The following is a 19,082-nucleotide window of genomic DNA, read 5'->3' as shown; positions in this document are numbered from 1 at the left end:
CATGTGTATAGCAAATGTTTCCTACAATACCCATTTAGAAACTGAAATCAGAACTCTGTGTATTAATTATCTTTAAGTCCCATTTTGAAATTCTTTATCTAAGTCCAACATTGTGCCCCCAAAAAATGTATAAGTATGAAATTCTGCCCAAGTCTTATTTCCGCCCGGAATTGCTAATGAGTTCTGCCTGGACAAAAATCAAGAGACATGGTCTTTTTGGGGCGGAAATCAATTGCCGCCTCTATTCCGCCTGGAAACAATAGTTTCCGTCCCAATTCCGCCTCATTTCCGTCCCAAAATTTCGTACGGGCATGCATAACTTGCTTGGGATTACACAGTCATTCAAAATTAATGTGGAAAGCATTGAAAACCTTAGGCATTGTCATGTTCCCTATTTTTATTAAGGTTCTGTTGATTGTAATAAAATTGATAAATCTCTATTTTAAACAGCAAAAACTAACCATAAACATTATGAAAACATTTCTCCGGATTATCTTTATTCTTTATAGACATGGCAACCTGTTGGATGGGACAACTTTTCGTGTACTGCAGACTTATTTATTTTCATTTACATGAACTTTCATGGTTTCATAGAATCTAGCATTTTTTTTGTTTGGTAAAAAGTTCTTGGATTATTTTTTAAATGTCTGATATAAAACTTCAGATTTTTACGAATGGTTGGACATTTTATTTCATAGTTGAGTGGACAAACTAAAATCAACGAAATTAGTTGCAGACAAATAGTTTCACAGTATTGATATATTTAATTCTTCAAAATACTGCACTTCTAATTCTCTCAGTGTATCTTTAACTTTGTTTATAGACTGTCATCAATGAGCTACTGAGGGGTTATACTGTCAAGCTTTTACCGGACCAAGATCTCGCATACAAATGGCTCCCCGTTTCCCGACCAAAGGGAAATGTATTGGTAACTTTCCAGGGTAGGAACAGTAACTCTTTAAGTCGTTCACTATACCCGGATACTGTGGACAAACCAAAAGGAGAATACTTGTAGCCGAATTTGTGCCTTGATCGGTTGGTGTAAAATAATGTTAAATATTATGTTTATATCCCATTCAATGAAGTTTCAAGAAGGTGGATTTAGAAATAAATATTGGAGTCCCTTTTTTGGTCGATTTGTAAGTCCGTGTACCTACCTCTTGATTTCTGATCTGTTCTATTTCAACTTAAAATTTGTCATCATAATGAAGTGAAAATCTGGAAGACACTTTATCATGCTCAGTTATCCAAACATTCCCAAGTTATTTGCATTTGAACATAGCTGACAAAATTCTCGTTAATACCGGGTATCAGGGTTCGACATTAACTTTTTTTACAGCAAGACCGTCGGACCAGCTCCTCTTAAAATGTACTAGCCCGAACCTGATGTCTACTAGACCATAAATGACATACATGTAGCAAATGAACACAATTGTGTCATGTAACTGTTTAATCAGGATTTATCAGTAAATAATCAGTGATGACCAGATTTTTTTTTATGCATAGAGTAAAACAATAAAATAACCCCTTTTTTTGCTTTTCTTCATCAAATTCAAGCCATGGGAACTGACTAGATTTTCCAAACACTAGGTCACCAGGTCAAATCTTATGAAACCCTTGTTACCACTATAGTAGTCACATTTACGACTCAATCATGATGAAACTTGGTCCAAATAGTTATATTGACAATAACTAGACCATGTTCACAAGTTTGAATATTGGTTAAGTGTGGTAAAAAACTAGGTAACTAGGTAATGTCTTTGACAATAAGTGTACCCTAAACTCAGGGTTTAGGGCCATGATTGCCCTGCTTTTGATAAATCTTGAGTAAATGAGCCTTGTTCTGGGAAAATGAAGCTTAATGCATGTGGGTAAAGTGTCTCACCTTAATAGCTTTTGCACTCTGCAATTGCTATTCTCGTACAACACTTTATGGAATTTTTGCAGTTGCAATAATCCAACTCCCAGCTATTGACCCGATACGTATGTACTCATAAAAGCTCAGAGCAATCAAGAAGAACTAGGAATTTTTCGTGTAAAGGAAGTATCTACTAAACAAAAATCTAGTCTAGAAGGAAAGTGTCGTCCTTATTAATCATGTGTGGTTTGCACAGACTAATCTGGGACCACACATTGTGATCATTCATGTAGCTCAGTTTGTTCAGACTAAGGTTCAACTTGATATTTTAAAGGGGCATTTTCACAGATTTTGGCATATTTTGAAGTTTGTTATTAAATGCTTTATATTGGTAAATGTTAACATTGGATCTAAAAAGCTCCAGTAAAAAATCAAGAATAAAATTTTAAAAAAGAAAAAAAGTAACCCTCAGCAGGGCTCGAACCAGTGACCCCTGGAGTCCTGGAGTAAAAACCAATTAGACCGCTCTGCCATCCTACCAAGTATGTATGAAGAACTTATTTTATAGTTTATATAAGCAATCTTCGTAGTTTCACACAAATAAACGACAACAACAGAACTCTCCAAGTTATTAAATCGTTTTGCGTTGTAACGCTTTATAATTTTCAGGTTTTTAAATCGTCAAAAGATGCATGTAATTAGAATGGTTAATGTTCAGTTTTACTGTTTCCTCACAAATATCATAACTAAAACGAAAATTTGCGAATCTGAAACAACTTTTTTCAATTTTGTCAATTTGCCAAAACGTGAAAAGGCCCCTTTAAGAGGATTTTTACTCTTTTTGTATCCAGTGTTAGTAGTGTATTTTCTACTAACACAAAGCTTTTTTTGAGCATTAATACATTTAACTGTATTTCTTAAAAAAAACAGGAATGAAATTAATTAAGTTTAAAAACAACAACTGTAATACCCCTTAGAGTGCATTGAGCGTTTTGCGGACTAGGGATTTAATATGGTAAAATGTGATGACATTTACATATGCTATGTTTTTATATTCAATCTACATTCCAGTTTTGTTGATGTTTATGCATTTGTTATGTACAAGTTTGTCTTGTTTTGTGCATTTTGTTTTGTGTGTCACTGTTTGGCAATGAGTTCCTTTTCATAAACAAAGGACCCCATCGTATTATCAGGGTTTTCTCTCCTACTACTACAGATGAAGTTTCACTAAATGCGTATCTTATGTGCATATCAATAATTGTGCTGTATATAAACTTATTTGTTATAGCAACATTGTGTGAATGGAAAGGCACTTTTTGACTGGTTTAATTAACCATTGGTGGTAGTCTTTCTATTATTTATTGACATGCAATTAATTGTACACATTCAATCTTTAGTTTTCATTGCATTCATTGCATGTTTGAAACATTTGTTTGTAAAAAGTGATCATGTTAATAATTAAATGTCATTTGAAATGATGGAGCAAAATTAGCACTGAATTTCATTTGAATTTCCTCCTAATATTGCTAATGATTTTGGAGTTTATTTTATTAAGAATTGATAAAATATCAGCTAATATTTGTGCATAGGTATTAAAAGAAGTAAACTCAGATCTTTTAAATTGGGTGGCTGATTACTTCACTTTCATCAAAGTGGTCTCAGAACAGGCTTTATTGTGTGCATGTATATGTTGAAGGTACGTTGTGGTATAGTACTAAGTTAAATTTGATGACATTATTGGTAACCATATGTACTAATAAATTTATGCTACACTGATTTGTCCCATGGAATGACCAATTTTTAATACACATTCAATCTGTCAATTGTATTGGCTGTTTAATACATACTAAATTTTTATATAAACCTGTGCTATTTTAATAAATCTGCATTGACAATTGACATATTTGGTACTTTGGACACATTGATGAACTTGAAAATAATATTTTTTTTTTATTTTATAGTATTTAAAATTTATGACATACCTAATGTTGTATGTGTTTACACATCTTATAGCCGTGTTTTTAACGCTGAAATGGTTGTTTGTTTGTTTGTCAGATAAACTGTTAGAAATATGACTGTTAAATATCCATCCATCTGTATTTGCTTTTAATCGATTAAAAACACATTTGTTAAGAATGCAATTAACATCATCAGTACCTGCGTACAGTTATCACATGGTACATGTAAATGTATACGGTTTGTTTTATTTTTATGTGATTCTGTACACAATGAATACCGTGTATATTTCGGCAATATGAAAACTCTTGGTAAACCGGAACTCTGAAAACCGGACGATTAGGCCGGTCCCGAGACCGTCCGGTTTACAGAGAGTCTACTGTATAATGCACATTGTATTTATCATTGATTGTATTTATTATTTTATTTGATGCAAATTATATCTAACCAATTGACTAATTGATGAAACATTAGATCAATTAATAAAAAAAATCTCCAACACAATAGCCAATTTATGCTGTATTGTCTACACTTGATCTGTAACGTGCACTGACCAACTTTAGGTCTACACTTGATCTGTAACATGTACTGACCAACTTTAGGTATACATTTGGTCTGTGACATGCCGTTACCAATTTATGGTCTACAATTCATCTGTAACATGCACTGACCAACTTTAGGTCTACATTTGGTCTGTGACATTCCATTACCAATTTATGGTCAACACTTGATCTGTAACATGGACTGACCAATTTCATGTGCCATATTAATATGTTGTTGTTTTTTAATTTATGTTATACATTTTAACTGTAGCATGCACTGACTAATTTATAGTCTACACTTGATGTACATGTATAACATACACTGACTTATATATCGTTTACATTTGATCTGTATCATGCACTGACCAATATATGATCTACATTTGAGCTGCAATATTAACTGACCAATGTATTGTATACATTTGATGTGTAAAGAATCTGTCTAATGAATTAATTTGATCTGTTACATGTTATCAATTTCTAATAATCATTTTATCTGTTACAAATATTCCCATGGAGTAATACTATACGTTTATGTCACCAAAGCAACATCCACATAGTATGCCATGCCCTGTCCATCTGAATAAAGGAAACATTATTGTTGATTATCATATGTGGTTACATGTATATTACAGTTAGGTTATTTGATATTATAGTTTTACAACATTATATATGTTTTTAAGTTAAATTGTTTTTATTTTTGCAAATTATGTATTTAATACTAAATAAAGAGCATATTCAAATTGGAAGTGTTTTTCTCTTCAAATGGAACATTTGAGAATGAAATTAAAACTGTAATTGACCAGGCAATTATTGGAGGAATGACCTTTAGTTATGCAAATTTATATATAGTTTTGGGTTCCTTAGATCTACTGACAGCAGAACATGCGATACAATAACAAAGAAGGATGTCCTGCAAAATAAGGCCAAATGTTCTTTCCACTAAAATTTCACAAATAGGGAAGGTATGTAGTCTAATGATTTTAAGACTGGTAAACAATAGTTATTCATAAGCACATGTTAGCAATACAAAACAAACATTAAAACTACTTTTGACACAATATTCTACAATGCAAACATACAGACTACTTTTGACACAATATGCTACAATACTGTCACGATACCGAACTCGAATACGAGTCACAGGGAACAGTGAAGTACTGATCCCGACAAACCCACGGACAAGTTCTATGGAGAACTGTACCCACCACCGCCCCACATTGGGCGCCATTGTCGCCGGGTGGTTTAAAGTTTGAAGCCAGTCGGGGACTCAAACCCGGGACACCTCGCTTACAGGGCAAGTGCTCTCCCGACTGAGCTAACCTGGCCACCACACATCTTTCCACCAATCCCGCTTAAGTTCGGTACCGTGACAATACAAACATACAGACTACTTTTGACACAATATGCTAGACAGGTAGAAATTTGAGTACTTCTTACTATTAAGACTGCAAAATACAATTTGAAATTATTGAGAAAAAAGCTTAATCTGTATCTCTCTTCTGTTAGATGTGCTGCTGGTATGGTGTAAACAACAAAATTTGTAACTACAATGTATATAATGACAAAATTATGTACAGTATACAACATTGGTATGTCAAATACTAATTATTTCCCACTTAAATAACAATATGCAGTGACATGCCGAAAATCTTCCAAATCTATATGTATTATTTTTTCTTACAATTATTTATTTTTTATTACATGTAATTTAAAGTAATTTAGCGAATATGACAGAATGCAGAAAAAAATGGCTCAAACTCAATCTGGAATATAAAAAGTTTAGCATTGATGCAAAAAGTTTTTGTCGGTCAGATAAGTGGAAACCCTTTTGGGCCTTACGAGAGTTTCTCTTCTGGTGCTTAACTTGAGCTTCATGCGTTCTATGTTTTGTGTTTAAATTATATTGTTCTGCAGCTCTGTTTAAGTAAAACAGTCAAATGCTTACATCGATTTAGCAATGGCGCTGACGCAGGCCTACTTAAGTTAAACTATTGATATCAAATTGCACAATCCAATGCCAATAGCATACAAAGTAAAACCGTACACTCACTGTAAACATCTTCCTTGAAGCACACGCTTTTAAGCTCGACTTTTCGAAGAAAAACGAGAGGTATACTACTCGCCCCGGCTTCAGCGTTGGTTAAAGTGTTTTATAAAGTCAAATAACTTAAACACTATCAAAAATAATTAACTCAAACTTGGAATACTTCTTTATGGCAACAAGACAATTGTGTAGGTCAAGGTGCATACACATGTACCTATGTCAGCATTATTTTTAGAGTTATCCCCTTTTTATACTTAGATAATTGAAAATTTGGTTTTGTGTTTAGTATTAAAGCTTTTGCTTTCATACTTGCAACACTTACTAACTATCATAAGGGGACTGTGCAGGCAAAGTTATGTAACTCTGACTGTCATTTTGACAGAATTATGGCCCCTTTTATTATTAGAAAATTGAAAATTTGGTGAAGTTTTGTGTTTTGGTCCATTTTACTCCTAAAGTATCATAGCTATTGCTTTCAGACTTGGAACACTCGCTAACTATGATAAGGGGACTGTATAGGACAAGTTGCATAACTCTAGTTGGCACTTTGACATAATTATGGCCCTTTTTTGACTTAGTAACTTTGGATATTTTGTTTAATTTTGTGTTTAGATGCACTTAACTTCTTAAGTATCAAGGCTATTGCTTTCAAACTTCAAATACTTTCTTACTAGCATGAGAGTAATGTACCTGGCAAGTTGAATTTGACCTTGACCTTTGAATAACCTTGAATCTCAAGGTCAAATAAATACATTTTGCTTTAATTGCCATAACTTCTTTATTTAGGATCAGATTTGATTCATACTTTGACAAAACAACACTTACCTGACATACCACAATGGACTCCACCCAAACCATCCCCCCCTCGCCCCAACCCAGAATCCCCAGCCCCCCCCCCCCCCCAACAATTTTTTTCCCCTTTATTATGCACCTGAAGGAGGGCATATAGGGATCGCACTGTCCGTCCGTTTGTCCGTCTGTCTGTCCGTCACACCTTGCGTTTAGGTTTAGAAAAATGCTCATAACTTCATGTCTTTTTCAGATGTAACCTTCATATTTGGTATGCATGTGTAAATGAACAAGGCCTTTCCAAACGCACACAACTTTTGACCCTTTTGACTTTGACCTTGAACTTATGGTCTGCGTTTAGGTTTCAAAATCTGCGTTTAGGTTTCGAAAAATGCTCATAACTTCTATCAAAGCGTTTATAAGGGGCAAATATCGTCATATGGAGGCCTCTTGTTTTTTTCTTATTTTTGAAATATCTAATAAATAACAACACCACCACATTATTTACCCTCTCCACCCCAACACACAAAAAGAAATGTTTATGCCCCCGTATCGAATGATCTGGGGTATATTGTTTTTGGCCTGTCTGTCTGTCTGTCATTGTGTGTGTCTGTCATTGTATGTGTCACAAAACTTTAATCTTGGTCATAACTTTTGCAATATTGATGATAGCAACTTGATCTTTGGCATGCATGTGTATCTCATGGAGCTGCATATTTTGATTGGTGAAAGGTCAAGGTCATCCTTCAAGGTCAAAGGTAAACAAGAAACTGTCGGAGACGGGTGATGCTCCCTTTTTGTCACAATATTGCACTATATATTCAGATAAAAGGAAACGTCTTGAGCGGCATAACTTTGGACAAAATAATACGATGGATGGTTTAGCAACTTAAACATTTCAAAGGGCCATAACTCTCTAAATAAATCATCTAACCAGAACCCACAAATAACATGCGCATCTCCTAAAGGTAGTTAAGCTTCCTATAAAGCTTCATTAAATTCCAGTCAGTAGTTGGGGAGAAATAGACCGGACAAGAATTAAACTATATGTACAGTTTATAGAAAATTTCAAAGGGCCATAACTCTGAAAAATCATCCGACCATAACCGGCTGATAATATGCACAACTCCTGTTGGTAGTGAAGCTTCCCATAAAGTTTCATTGAATTCCGGTCATTAGTTGCTGAGAAATAGCTCGGACAAGAATTGCACTATATGTACAATGGAAAATTTCAAAGGGCCATAACTCTGTGAAAAATCATCCGACGAGAACCGGCTGATAATATGCACATCTCCTCTTTTTAGTGAAGCTTCCCATAAAGTTTCATTGAATTCCGGTCATTAGTTGCTGAGAAAAAGCCCGGACAAGAATTGCACTATATGTACAGTTAATGGAAAATTTCAAAGGGCCATAACTCTGTAAAAAATCATCCGACCAGAACTGGATGATAATATGCACATCTCCTTTTGGTAGTGAAGCTTCCCATAAAGTTTCATTGAATACCGGTCATTAGTTGCTGAGAAATAGCCCGGACAAGAATTGCACTATATGTACAGTTAATGGAAAATTTCAAAGGGCCATATCTCTGTGAAAAATCATCCGACCAGAACCGGCTGATTATATGCACATCTACTCTTGGTAGTGAAGCTTCCCATAAAGTTTAATTGAATTCCGGTCATTAATTGCTGAGAAATAGCCCGGACAAAAATTGTGCACGGACAGACGGACACACGCACGGACGGACGAAGCGGCGACTATATGCTTCCCCAAAAAATATTTTTGGAGGGAGCATAAAAAAATCAAAGCGGCGCATAAGGGGGCATTGTGTTTCTGACGAAGTCATCTGTTTTTGTTTAACATGGTAAAAAAACATAAATAATTATTTTATTTTTGAAAGACCGTCCAACCATCCCACCCAAGCTATTGCTATCAAACTTGAAATATAATCTTATTAGTTAGTTTTATGTCTTTATAAATGTTCAATAGATTGTGGAAAATATACCTGAACTCAGAATGCTCTATAATGAACCACTTCTTTAAAACATAAGCGATCAATATGTTTCAATTGTGGTTCTCTTCCAGTTAGAATATGGCTATATTACAATGTACCTAGACCATATTGAATATGAACAATATCCCCATGATGGCTTACGTTATACTGTCAAGCACTCGACAAGTCGAGCGCGCTATCGTCTGACAGCTCTTGTTATTTTTAACATACCCGAAAGAAATAAAACAATCTGGAAATGTGTTTGGTTGTTGGATGTGCATTCGAACAAGACACGCAAAGGGATTTTTGTTTTCAAAATATGTTTAAAAATAGAAATGTTACCACATTTTTTTAAAAGAAAACCAACGAATCCCCAGTGTTAACTTCTAAAGGATTGCTATTGCTTTCAATGCATTATTTTCTATCACAGATCGACAGCTGTTAAAATATATCGAATGTAAATAATGATGCTTCTGGTTAAAAAAAAATTAAATACTACCATCAAATTGCAAAAGGTAGTTTGATTTCTTTATCTTTTTGTCCCCGATTGATGGATAATGGTAATCGCATCTACCGCACTTTCATCAGTCATTTGAGCAGTATTTAAGGGATTCAAATGGGCACTCAAAGAAGTTAAGAAAACAAAAACCACAAGTCTTTCATCAGGATTTGTTGACGTATAGACAATCCCAGAATCGATAATATGGGCGCCGCCATATTGGCTATTACGTAACCCGCGATTGAAAACGGTACTGAAGAATTTAACAGATTACAACGTTATCATAGTGTACACCCGCTTTATTCCAATAAACAGTACTTTATGACTTCGCACAGTAGGATTGAAAACAAGTGATTCGTGAAACCAAGTGTCGATATGTATCAGATCGTAAATCAATATAATTTAAATAAAAAATATACACGATAGATTCATAAAATATGTGTCTCTGCAACAATATTCAGTGACAACACGTAATGTTTAAGGCCGAGCTGGCATTTTTAAGCATACCTTTCAGTAATGCCTTTATATAAAATTTATTTTTCTCTTTATGGAATAAAATTATTCAAGCATAAGTATAAAGGCATAAAAATATCTAAAGTCTGAAGTAAACGTTGTGATTTTAGCGTAAATAGTGCCGGAGATATTAACAAAGATCTATCAATATATAAAGATTGGAAACATTCATTCAGACCAATTTTTTTTTATAGATCTTTGATATTTATAAGATAGATTTAAGGTCGATGTAGACAATTATATTGATATCTGCCTTTGTTTAAGCCTATATTATTTCTTATTAAATGTCGTACTTTCTAAACTTTCCGGAGATATTCATTAGGAAACATTGTAAGATTAAAGACTGAAGACGACTTCTTTTATTGAATAATACATAGTTTGTCTAAACAGTTACCATTTCGCTATTAATATTTCCCTTGTAAGTGTCATTTTCAAGGTAATATACAAATCTATAGCCGAAATGAAGTTTGTGATTCTAAAATTGTTCCGTAAATCTTTATTACATCGAAACTCTGTAAGATTTCAGGAAGAGATTTTTTTTAATTTAAATTATGTATCTAGTTTAGTCTAAAACTAAGGTGGTTTTTAGCAATCTTTTATTTAAAAATCGCTCTCAAGCTAAGACAAAAATATCTAGCTGGAAATGAATTTTGTGATATAAATGAACAAGTATCGGAGTTATTCGCTTGCAAAACTGTGTAAGATGTCAGGATATGTCATACTTTTGTTATTGAAAAGGACATATCAGCTTTTGTCTACAACTTTCTTATATCACTATTTAAATAACATTTTACATGTTGCCTGAAATATTATTAAATTTTCTTAATAACATTATAATTCACGATTGAAATGTTCGACATGAAAAATAATGAGCCTTAAATAAACTTAAATAGTTCCAATTGTGTTCTCTAGATTTCCTTACCGTATGTCTTTATTAAATTTATTTTCGTAAAACGGTCTTAATTTACGCTTAAAAAATAAAAACGCGAACACAATAAGTGATTTATTTTACTTTAATTACGGATTATTAATGACAGCAACACACATCTCTTAAAAAAAACACATCAGCGATCAAGGCGCGAACGAATTCGCTAAATGGGAGACGATGTTCCAAGTGTGGATTAAAAGCGTTTATGGGTTTGCCCGTGACACCACATGACTGCACATGTGTAGATACCGAAATTAAGATATCACGCGTCACCTTTAAATAACATGTTTAAAAACAATCAAGACCTTATTCATGCCAGGGACCTACACCATGTCCATGCTGTGTTTTATTACTCCTAAACGAATGCAAATGAACCTTATTTCTACTAATTACGTAAATTATATTTAAAAAAAAAACACGAACTATTATGTGGTTGCCAGATCGATAACAGAAACTATTTAAATCCTCAAATATATTTGATAAAACCGTTTCACTTCCTTGTTTTGCGTAGGGACCTATACACACATATATAGGTCCATATTTATTTCTTCAGTACCGTTTTGGAGGCGCGCGAGAGTATTCGGGATGTAATCGATTTCTGGGATTGTCTATTGTCCTTTAGTGAATTTTCTTGTGCAGAGCATACGTATTGCAGGACTAATGTTATTAAAGGAATGAACATTAATAGACTAAATTGAGCGATTGTTCAGAGTACAATAAACACAACACTTGCATAAGTATTTTGGAATAACTGTGATTTGCTGTCGATTTTTTTATATACCTCCAATTATTGAAGGTAGGGAAATGTATCTTTGTATAATTATAGATGGCTTTTTGAGAAAAGAGAAAATGCAATGGAAAAGGACAATTCCTTTCTCTGTTATATGTACAGAGTTATTGTCCCTAGCATAAATGCATAATTATTAAAAGGGAATAATGTAATACTTGGTTCACTGATAGAGAATCTTAAAACTTAACGTAAACTGGGTAAATAGACCAAAACTTTTTTCAATGGCATATTTGGAGTTATTGCCATTGTTCATATTTGTTGTGGAGAACATAAGTGTATACTATCTATATAATCACCTGAACAAGATTGAATTAATTCGGTTGAATTTCATAAATTGATAAGAGTTTTGCGAGAAAGAGCAGAGTAAAAGTACCATGACTCTTTCTTCAACATTTAGTATCCTTTGTTAATGAACTACATAATATTTTTCCAATCATATCTCAGCAGAGCTGAACATGGCTCATGTAGTCACTCGGTCAAACAATAGGGGCTTATTTACATATTAACACCTTTTTTAAAACGTGTAATGAAATGCCTTAAATATTGGGTTTAACATTGGGAGTATGTTGCTCAATTATAATAACAAGAATATAATTAAGGAAATATAGTGAAATGAAAATGTGGGAGCGCGAACCAGTGTCCTTTGGATGAAAAGGCTGAAGACGTAATCCCTCGTCCATCTGAATTGTTCTCAGATGTTTGTCTACTTTATATTAGTGATGAGCGTGTTGTTATCCATTGTATCAGAAACTACATAAACATTCTAAATTATTCAAAGGTTGTAATGTTTTGTTATATTATCAGTTTGAACTGATAATTATTCGCGCGTTAAGGAGTTGGTCATCTGGTAAAAATCTTGTTACCACTCTTATGATTGGCCACATTAATTGCTCAGTCTTCATGAAACTTAGTCAAAATGTTTATCTTGACAAAACTTATGCCGGTAAGAATATTCATCTTGACAACATCATGCAGCATGCAAAGCCATGTTTGAATCTGGGTCACGTTTGGTAGAAATTAGGTTACCCAGAAATCCCGAAAACTGTCGGTCCGACAGCCAAGACCGACACATGTTGGGATGGTCAGACCATCCGATGGATCCGTTGATTTGTTTGCTCATGTTCTAAAATGTCTCCATCTTGATGTTATAAATAAACAAGAGGGCCAAGATGGCCCTAGTTCGCTCACCTGAGAGGAGTCGGTTCATTCAATCTTTACCTAATGTCAAACATGACCTAGATATTGACCAGACAAACATCATGGTCAAATTTCATCATTATTGAAACAAAACTCTGGCGAAGGGAGTGTTTTTGGTTTTGTAAGATTTGAAATGGTGACCTATATTTTGAGTTGACCCCCCAAACATCAAACTTTGCTTACAAGGATTTTGTATAATATAATGAAAATTTGGACAATCTAAGGGCAATAATTATGGCATAAATTATGTGATTTTGCTCATCATCAAACTTGACTGAGATCTTTCAGCATCTTTGATAAAGAATGCTTGAGAAATGTGAATGCTAAAGTGTTTACAAACCAAATAGGGACGGACGGACAGCGGACAAAGACCAATCCTAAAACCTCACCTGAGCAATCAGGTGAGCAAGTGTGTTTCATCGATCTGAGCCATTTTCCAACTTGTCCAAGAAATCAATAAAACCAATGTATTGACTAAGTTTCACTATGATCAGGCAAAAAATGTGACTTCTATAGTGTTCGATCACAAGGTTTCTCTCTATATAGTCACATAAGGAAAACTGCCCCACCACCTGGCAGCCATGTTTATTGACCCATCGGGACCATTTGCAAACTCATCTGAGAGATATATAAAACAAATCTATTCACCAAGTTTCATGATGATTGGGCAAAAAATGTGACTTCTAGAGTGTTCACAAGCTTTTTTTACTATATAAATAAAAGAAAACTGTCCCCCACCCGGCAGCCATGTTATTCAACTGACTGGAACCATTTTCCAACTCAACTCTTGGATCAAGGAAACACATGTTCTGACCAGATTTCATGAAAATTGAGCAAATAATGTGACTTCTAGAGTGTTCACATGTTTTCACTATATACATATAGAGATAAATGCCCCGCCCACTGGCGGCCATGTTTTTTTTTACCGATCTGGACCATTTTCGAACACGTCCGACATATCAATAAAACCAATGTTTTGATTAACTTTCATGATGATTGGGCAAAAATTGTGACTTCTAGAGTGTTTACAAGGTTTCTCTATAGCCATATAAGGAAAACTGCCCCGCCCACTGGCGGCCATGTTTTTCAATGGACCGGAACCACTTTTGAACTCAACCAACATATCATTAACACAGACATATAGTCAAAGTTACATGAAGATTGGGCAATAAATGTGACTTCTACAGTGTTTACAAGCTTTTTCTTTTTTTGACCTAGTGACCTAGTTTTTGACCCAACATGACCCAGTTCCAAACTCGATCGAGTTTTCATTGGGACAAATCTTCTGACCAAGTTTCATGAAGATCGGACAATAAATGTGGCCTCTAGAGTGTTTACGAACAAATGTGGACGGACGGACGACGGACAAAGACCAGTCACAAAAGCTCACCTGAGCAACCAGGTGAGCTAAAAATAAGAGCTGACACCATAGGATGACATATGCCCCCTATAAACGCTTTGATAGAAGATAAAGCATTTTTCGAAACCTAAACGCAGATTTCGAAACCTCAACGCGGACCCTAACTTCAAAGTCAAGGTCACAGGGGTCAAAAGTTGTGTGCGTTTGGAAAGGCCTTGTCCTTATACACATGCATACCAAATATGAAGGTTATATCTCAAGGGACACAGAAGTTATGAGCATTTTTCGAAACCTAAATGCAGATTTCGAAACCTAAACGCGGACCCTAAGTTCAAGGTAAAGGTCACAGGGGTAAAAATTGTGTGCGTAAGGAAAGGCCTTGTCCATATACACATTCATACTCAATATGAAGGTTATATCTCATGGGACATAGAAGTTATGAGCATTTTTCGAAACCTAAACACAGATTTCGAAACCTTAACGCGGACCCTAAGTTCAACGTCAAGGTCACAGGGGTAATTTTTTTTGTGCATATGGAAAGGCCTTGTCCATATACACATGCATACCAAATATGAAGGTTATATCTCAAGGGACACAGAAGTTATGAGCATTTTTCGAAACCTAAATGCAGATTTCGAAACCTAAACGAGGATTCTAAGTTCAAGGTCACAGGGGAAAAAAATTGTGTGTATGGAAAGGCCTTGTCCATATACACATGCATACCAAATATGAAGGTTATATCTCAAGGGACATAGAAGTTATGAGCATTTTTCGAAACCTAAACGCAGATTTTGAAACCTAAACGCGGTACCTATTTCAAGGTCAAGGTCACAGGGGTAAACATTTTTGTGCGTATGAAAGGGGGCATAAAAACATCCAACCTCGAATAACAATTAACACATAAATGAAACACAACTACACTGTATTATTATGAAAACATTAATTATCAAAGGGAAGTAACTACTGTTTTCTTAAATGCAATATTTAGAAGAGTTGCCTCACATGTTACATGACCTTAATTCATGATTGTTTGCAAGCCTTTTTACTATATACATATAAGGAAAACTGCCAAGTCCCCCTGGCAACCATGTTTTTCAACAGACCAGAACCATTTTCAAACTTAACTCACGTATCTAGGAAACAAAAGTTCCGACAAAATTTCATTTAAATTGGACCAAAAATGTGACTTCTAGAGTGTTCACGTGTTTTCACTATATCCATATAGAGAAAAACGCCCGCCCACTGGCGGCCATGTTTTTTTCACTGCTCTGGACCATTTTCCAACTCGTCCAAGAAATCAATAAAACCAATGTTTTGACCAACTTTCATGATGATTGGGCGAAAATTGTGACTTCCAGAGTGTTTACAAGGTTTCTCTATAGCCAAATAAGGAAAACTGCCCCGCCCACTGGCGACCATGTTTTTCAACGGACCGGAACCACTTTTGAACTCAGCCAACATATTAAGACAAACATTTTGACAAAGTTACATGAAGAATGGGCATGAAATGTGACTTCTACAGTGTTTACAAGTTTTTTTTGACCTAGTGACCAAGTTTTTGACCCGGCACAACCCAGTTTCGAACTCGACCGAGATTTCATTGGGACGAAGCTTCTGACCAAGTTTCATGAAGATCGGACAATAAATGTGGCCTCTAGAGTGTTTACGAACAAATGTTAACGGACGGACGTACGACGGACAAAGACCGGTCACAAAAGCTCACCTGAGCAATCAGGTGAGCTAACAATGCAATAGTTTGGTGTCAGAACCAGAATCATGACATTACTAACAAGAGATTGCCAAGCAATATGGTCCCCTTCCGGTGAAACTCCACCATTGTCAGTAAAAAAATTGTATTTGTTGCCATATCAGCCAGAATTTTTTACGTAGGAACAAAATGAAATGACGTGCATAATCTCCATATTGCCATCTAATCATGTTTCAAGTTTCATGAAAAAAAGAAGAACTTTTAAAGTTATCGCAGGATCCAGAAAAGTGTGACGGACTGACTGACAGACAGACTGACAGACAGACGGAGTGCAAACCATAAGTCCCCTCAGGTTTCACCGGCAGGGGACAAAAAGTACTTTTAGTCGACGAAACTTATGGAGCTCTTGTGCTTACTCCTACATTCTTAATCTGGTAGCGGATAACTCATGCTTTTATAATTTCACATATATTGCTTTTATAGTGTTCTAGCGAAATCGCTTTTCATTGCATAGTGTTCACAAATGTTGCAAAACACTTGTTAAGTTATCACACACAAAATTCGTGAGACGAATCGTCAAAAAAATATAAAAACAAACGGCGACAAATATCAAAAATTCTTTAAGTTTACAGAGTACGAATCAAACATCCGTTTATGATTTGCTTTATGATTGGTTAAATCAAATACGGCGCCATTATCTTAGCCACTCGATAAAATAGTGTATTCGAGATGTTACTAAGTGTATTCAAATATTTATTTTTCATTGTCCAAGATGGCATTGTCTGCTTTACGAAACAAGATTGAATTGCGAAATCCTTCTATCAAGGATATCCTCGAAAAAGAAACCAATTTATAAAAGCCATTCAGGGGCGGGTTCAGGATTTCTGGTTGGGGGGGGGGGATATTAAAAGATTTGCTGGGAGTCCATGGGGCCGCTAGGGCTCCTGATGGGTGCATGGCAAAGCCCTGCTAGGGAGGTCTGCGGGGCGTAGCCCCCGTAAGCTCCACGATTTTAGTGAATTTTAAGGCTTTGACAACCACTTCTCGAGCATGTCACGCCTTATGTACTTTCATCAAAGTGCGACTTGAAAAACCGGGCGACAGTGAGTCTAATGTTTAACCATTTAGCGATTGTCTGTGATTAGTGGGAAATGTTGTGTACGAAAAAGGAAAAAAAATGAGTTTTAATAGGTGATTTAGATCTAGTTAAGTGTGAAACATCAAATAAATTGACTTTACTTTGGCGATGTACAAATGTACCGAGTAATTTTAAAATCTCACAATGAACGACATAATTATGGCCTTGACAAGCTCATTTATGGCCATTTTTTACCTTTGAACTCAAAGTGTGACCTTTACCTTGGAGATATCGTCGTATTTTTTTCGCATGACACACCGTCCAATGATGGTCAACAAATGTGCCAAATGATTTTTAAGTCTCAGATTAAATGACAAGGTTATGGCCTGGACAAGCTCATTTATGGGCATTTTGACCTTTGAACTCCAAGGGTGACCTTGACCTTGGAGATATTGATGTACATCTTTCGCATGACACACCGTCTTATGATAGTGAACAAATGTACTAAGTCATTTTAAAATCCAATAATAAATCAAATAAATGACATAGTTATAGTTCGAACAAACGTTCGGTTTTAAACGCACTAAGTGACCCCATGACATAGTTTTTGACCCGGCATGAACCATATTCAAACTTGACTAAGACATCATCTAGATACAACTTTTGACCAAACGTTGTGAAGATCAGATGAAATTTTCGGGACACAAGACCGACCGACCGACCGACATACATACCGACCGAGCGACAAAGTGAATCCTATATAGCCCCCATTACCAATGGTAATGGGGGTATAATTAATGGCACGTGAATATGAACATTGTGTAGTTCTTATATTTTCTTATAACTTTAAACTAAAAAGCTTGAACGCAGGAAAAATACATACAGAATAAAGCATACATCTACAAAATTATTAAAATTAATGTTATAATACATTTTTTTAAAGAAATTGATATGTTATCAACGCAAGCTATCTCAAATTACTTTCCTATATGTACCTGCCGTACTTCATGTTTAACGTATACTTAAAGACTTTACTTTACTCGGTAAACCGGTTAATTACTGGTTACAGCAAAAGGTTAAATGGTTAATGCTTTTTTGTAAACTTTTGCATCCCTAGTTTGGACCTTAAAAGTACTTCACAATAATCATCTGCCAAATCTTCATTCATATATAATATTAGGGCGGAACACTAACTGTCTGATTATAATTTGACTAGAAAGCAAATATAGGCAATCATTATAGTTATTAAAATAAACAAAAGATGTGTTTGTCAGAAACACAATGCCCCCTAATGCGCCGCTTTGAATTATTTTTTTGACCTTTGACCTTGAAGGATGACCTTTCACCACTCAAAATTTGCAGCTCCATGAGATACACATGCATGCCAATTATCAAGTTGCTATGTTCAATATTACAAAAGTTATGAAGAAGGTAAAAGTTTTGGTTAAAGTTTTTGAATTAGTTTTTTTGACTTTTGACCTTGAAGGATGACCTTGACCTTTCACCACTCATAATGTGCAGCTCCATGAGATACACATGCATGCCAAATATCAAGTTGCTATCTTCAATATTGCAAAAGTTATGACCAAGGTTAAAGTTTTGGTTAAAGTTTTGGGACACACGCACGCATGCACGCACGCATAAAAATATTTAACATAATATATAACTAGTGACCTCAAAATCAATAGGGGTCATCTGCGAGTCATGATCAATCTACCCATCAAGTTTCATGATCCTAGGCGTATGCGTTCTTGAGTTATCATCCGGAAACCATTTTACTATTTCGGGTCACCGTGACCTTGACCTTTGACCTAGTGACCTCAAAAT

At 35.1% G+C, this 19,082-nt stretch overlaps 1 protein-coding gene across 2 annotated transcripts in view; it reads left to right on the top strand.

Annotated features, from left to right (window-relative positions):
- LOC127858708 (putative cytochrome P450 120) overlaps positions 1 to 4,990 on the top strand; it is a 35,993-nt gene extending 31,003 nt beyond the window's left edge. For both annotated transcript variants that reach the window (XM_052395941.1, XM_052395942.1), the window contains one exon: positions 824 to 4,990. In XM_052395941.1, coding sequence (XP_052251901.1) covers positions 824 to 1,015 — 192 coding nt within the window. In that variant the 3' untranslated portion in view covers positions 1,016 to 4,990. The remainder of the gene's footprint in view (positions 1 to 823) is intronic.
- Positions 4,991 to 19,082: the final 14,092 nt, after the last annotated feature.

This window comes from Dreissena polymorpha, chromosome 14 (genome assembly GCF_020536995.1).
Source record: "Dreissena polymorpha isolate Duluth1 chromosome 14, UMN_Dpol_1.0, whole genome shotgun sequence".
Lineage (NCBI taxonomy): Eukaryota > Metazoa > Mollusca > Bivalvia > Myida > Dreissenidae > Dreissena > Dreissena polymorpha.
The sequence above is the reverse complement of the archived record's forward strand: the minus strand, read 5'-3'. Positions and strand labels throughout refer to the sequence as shown.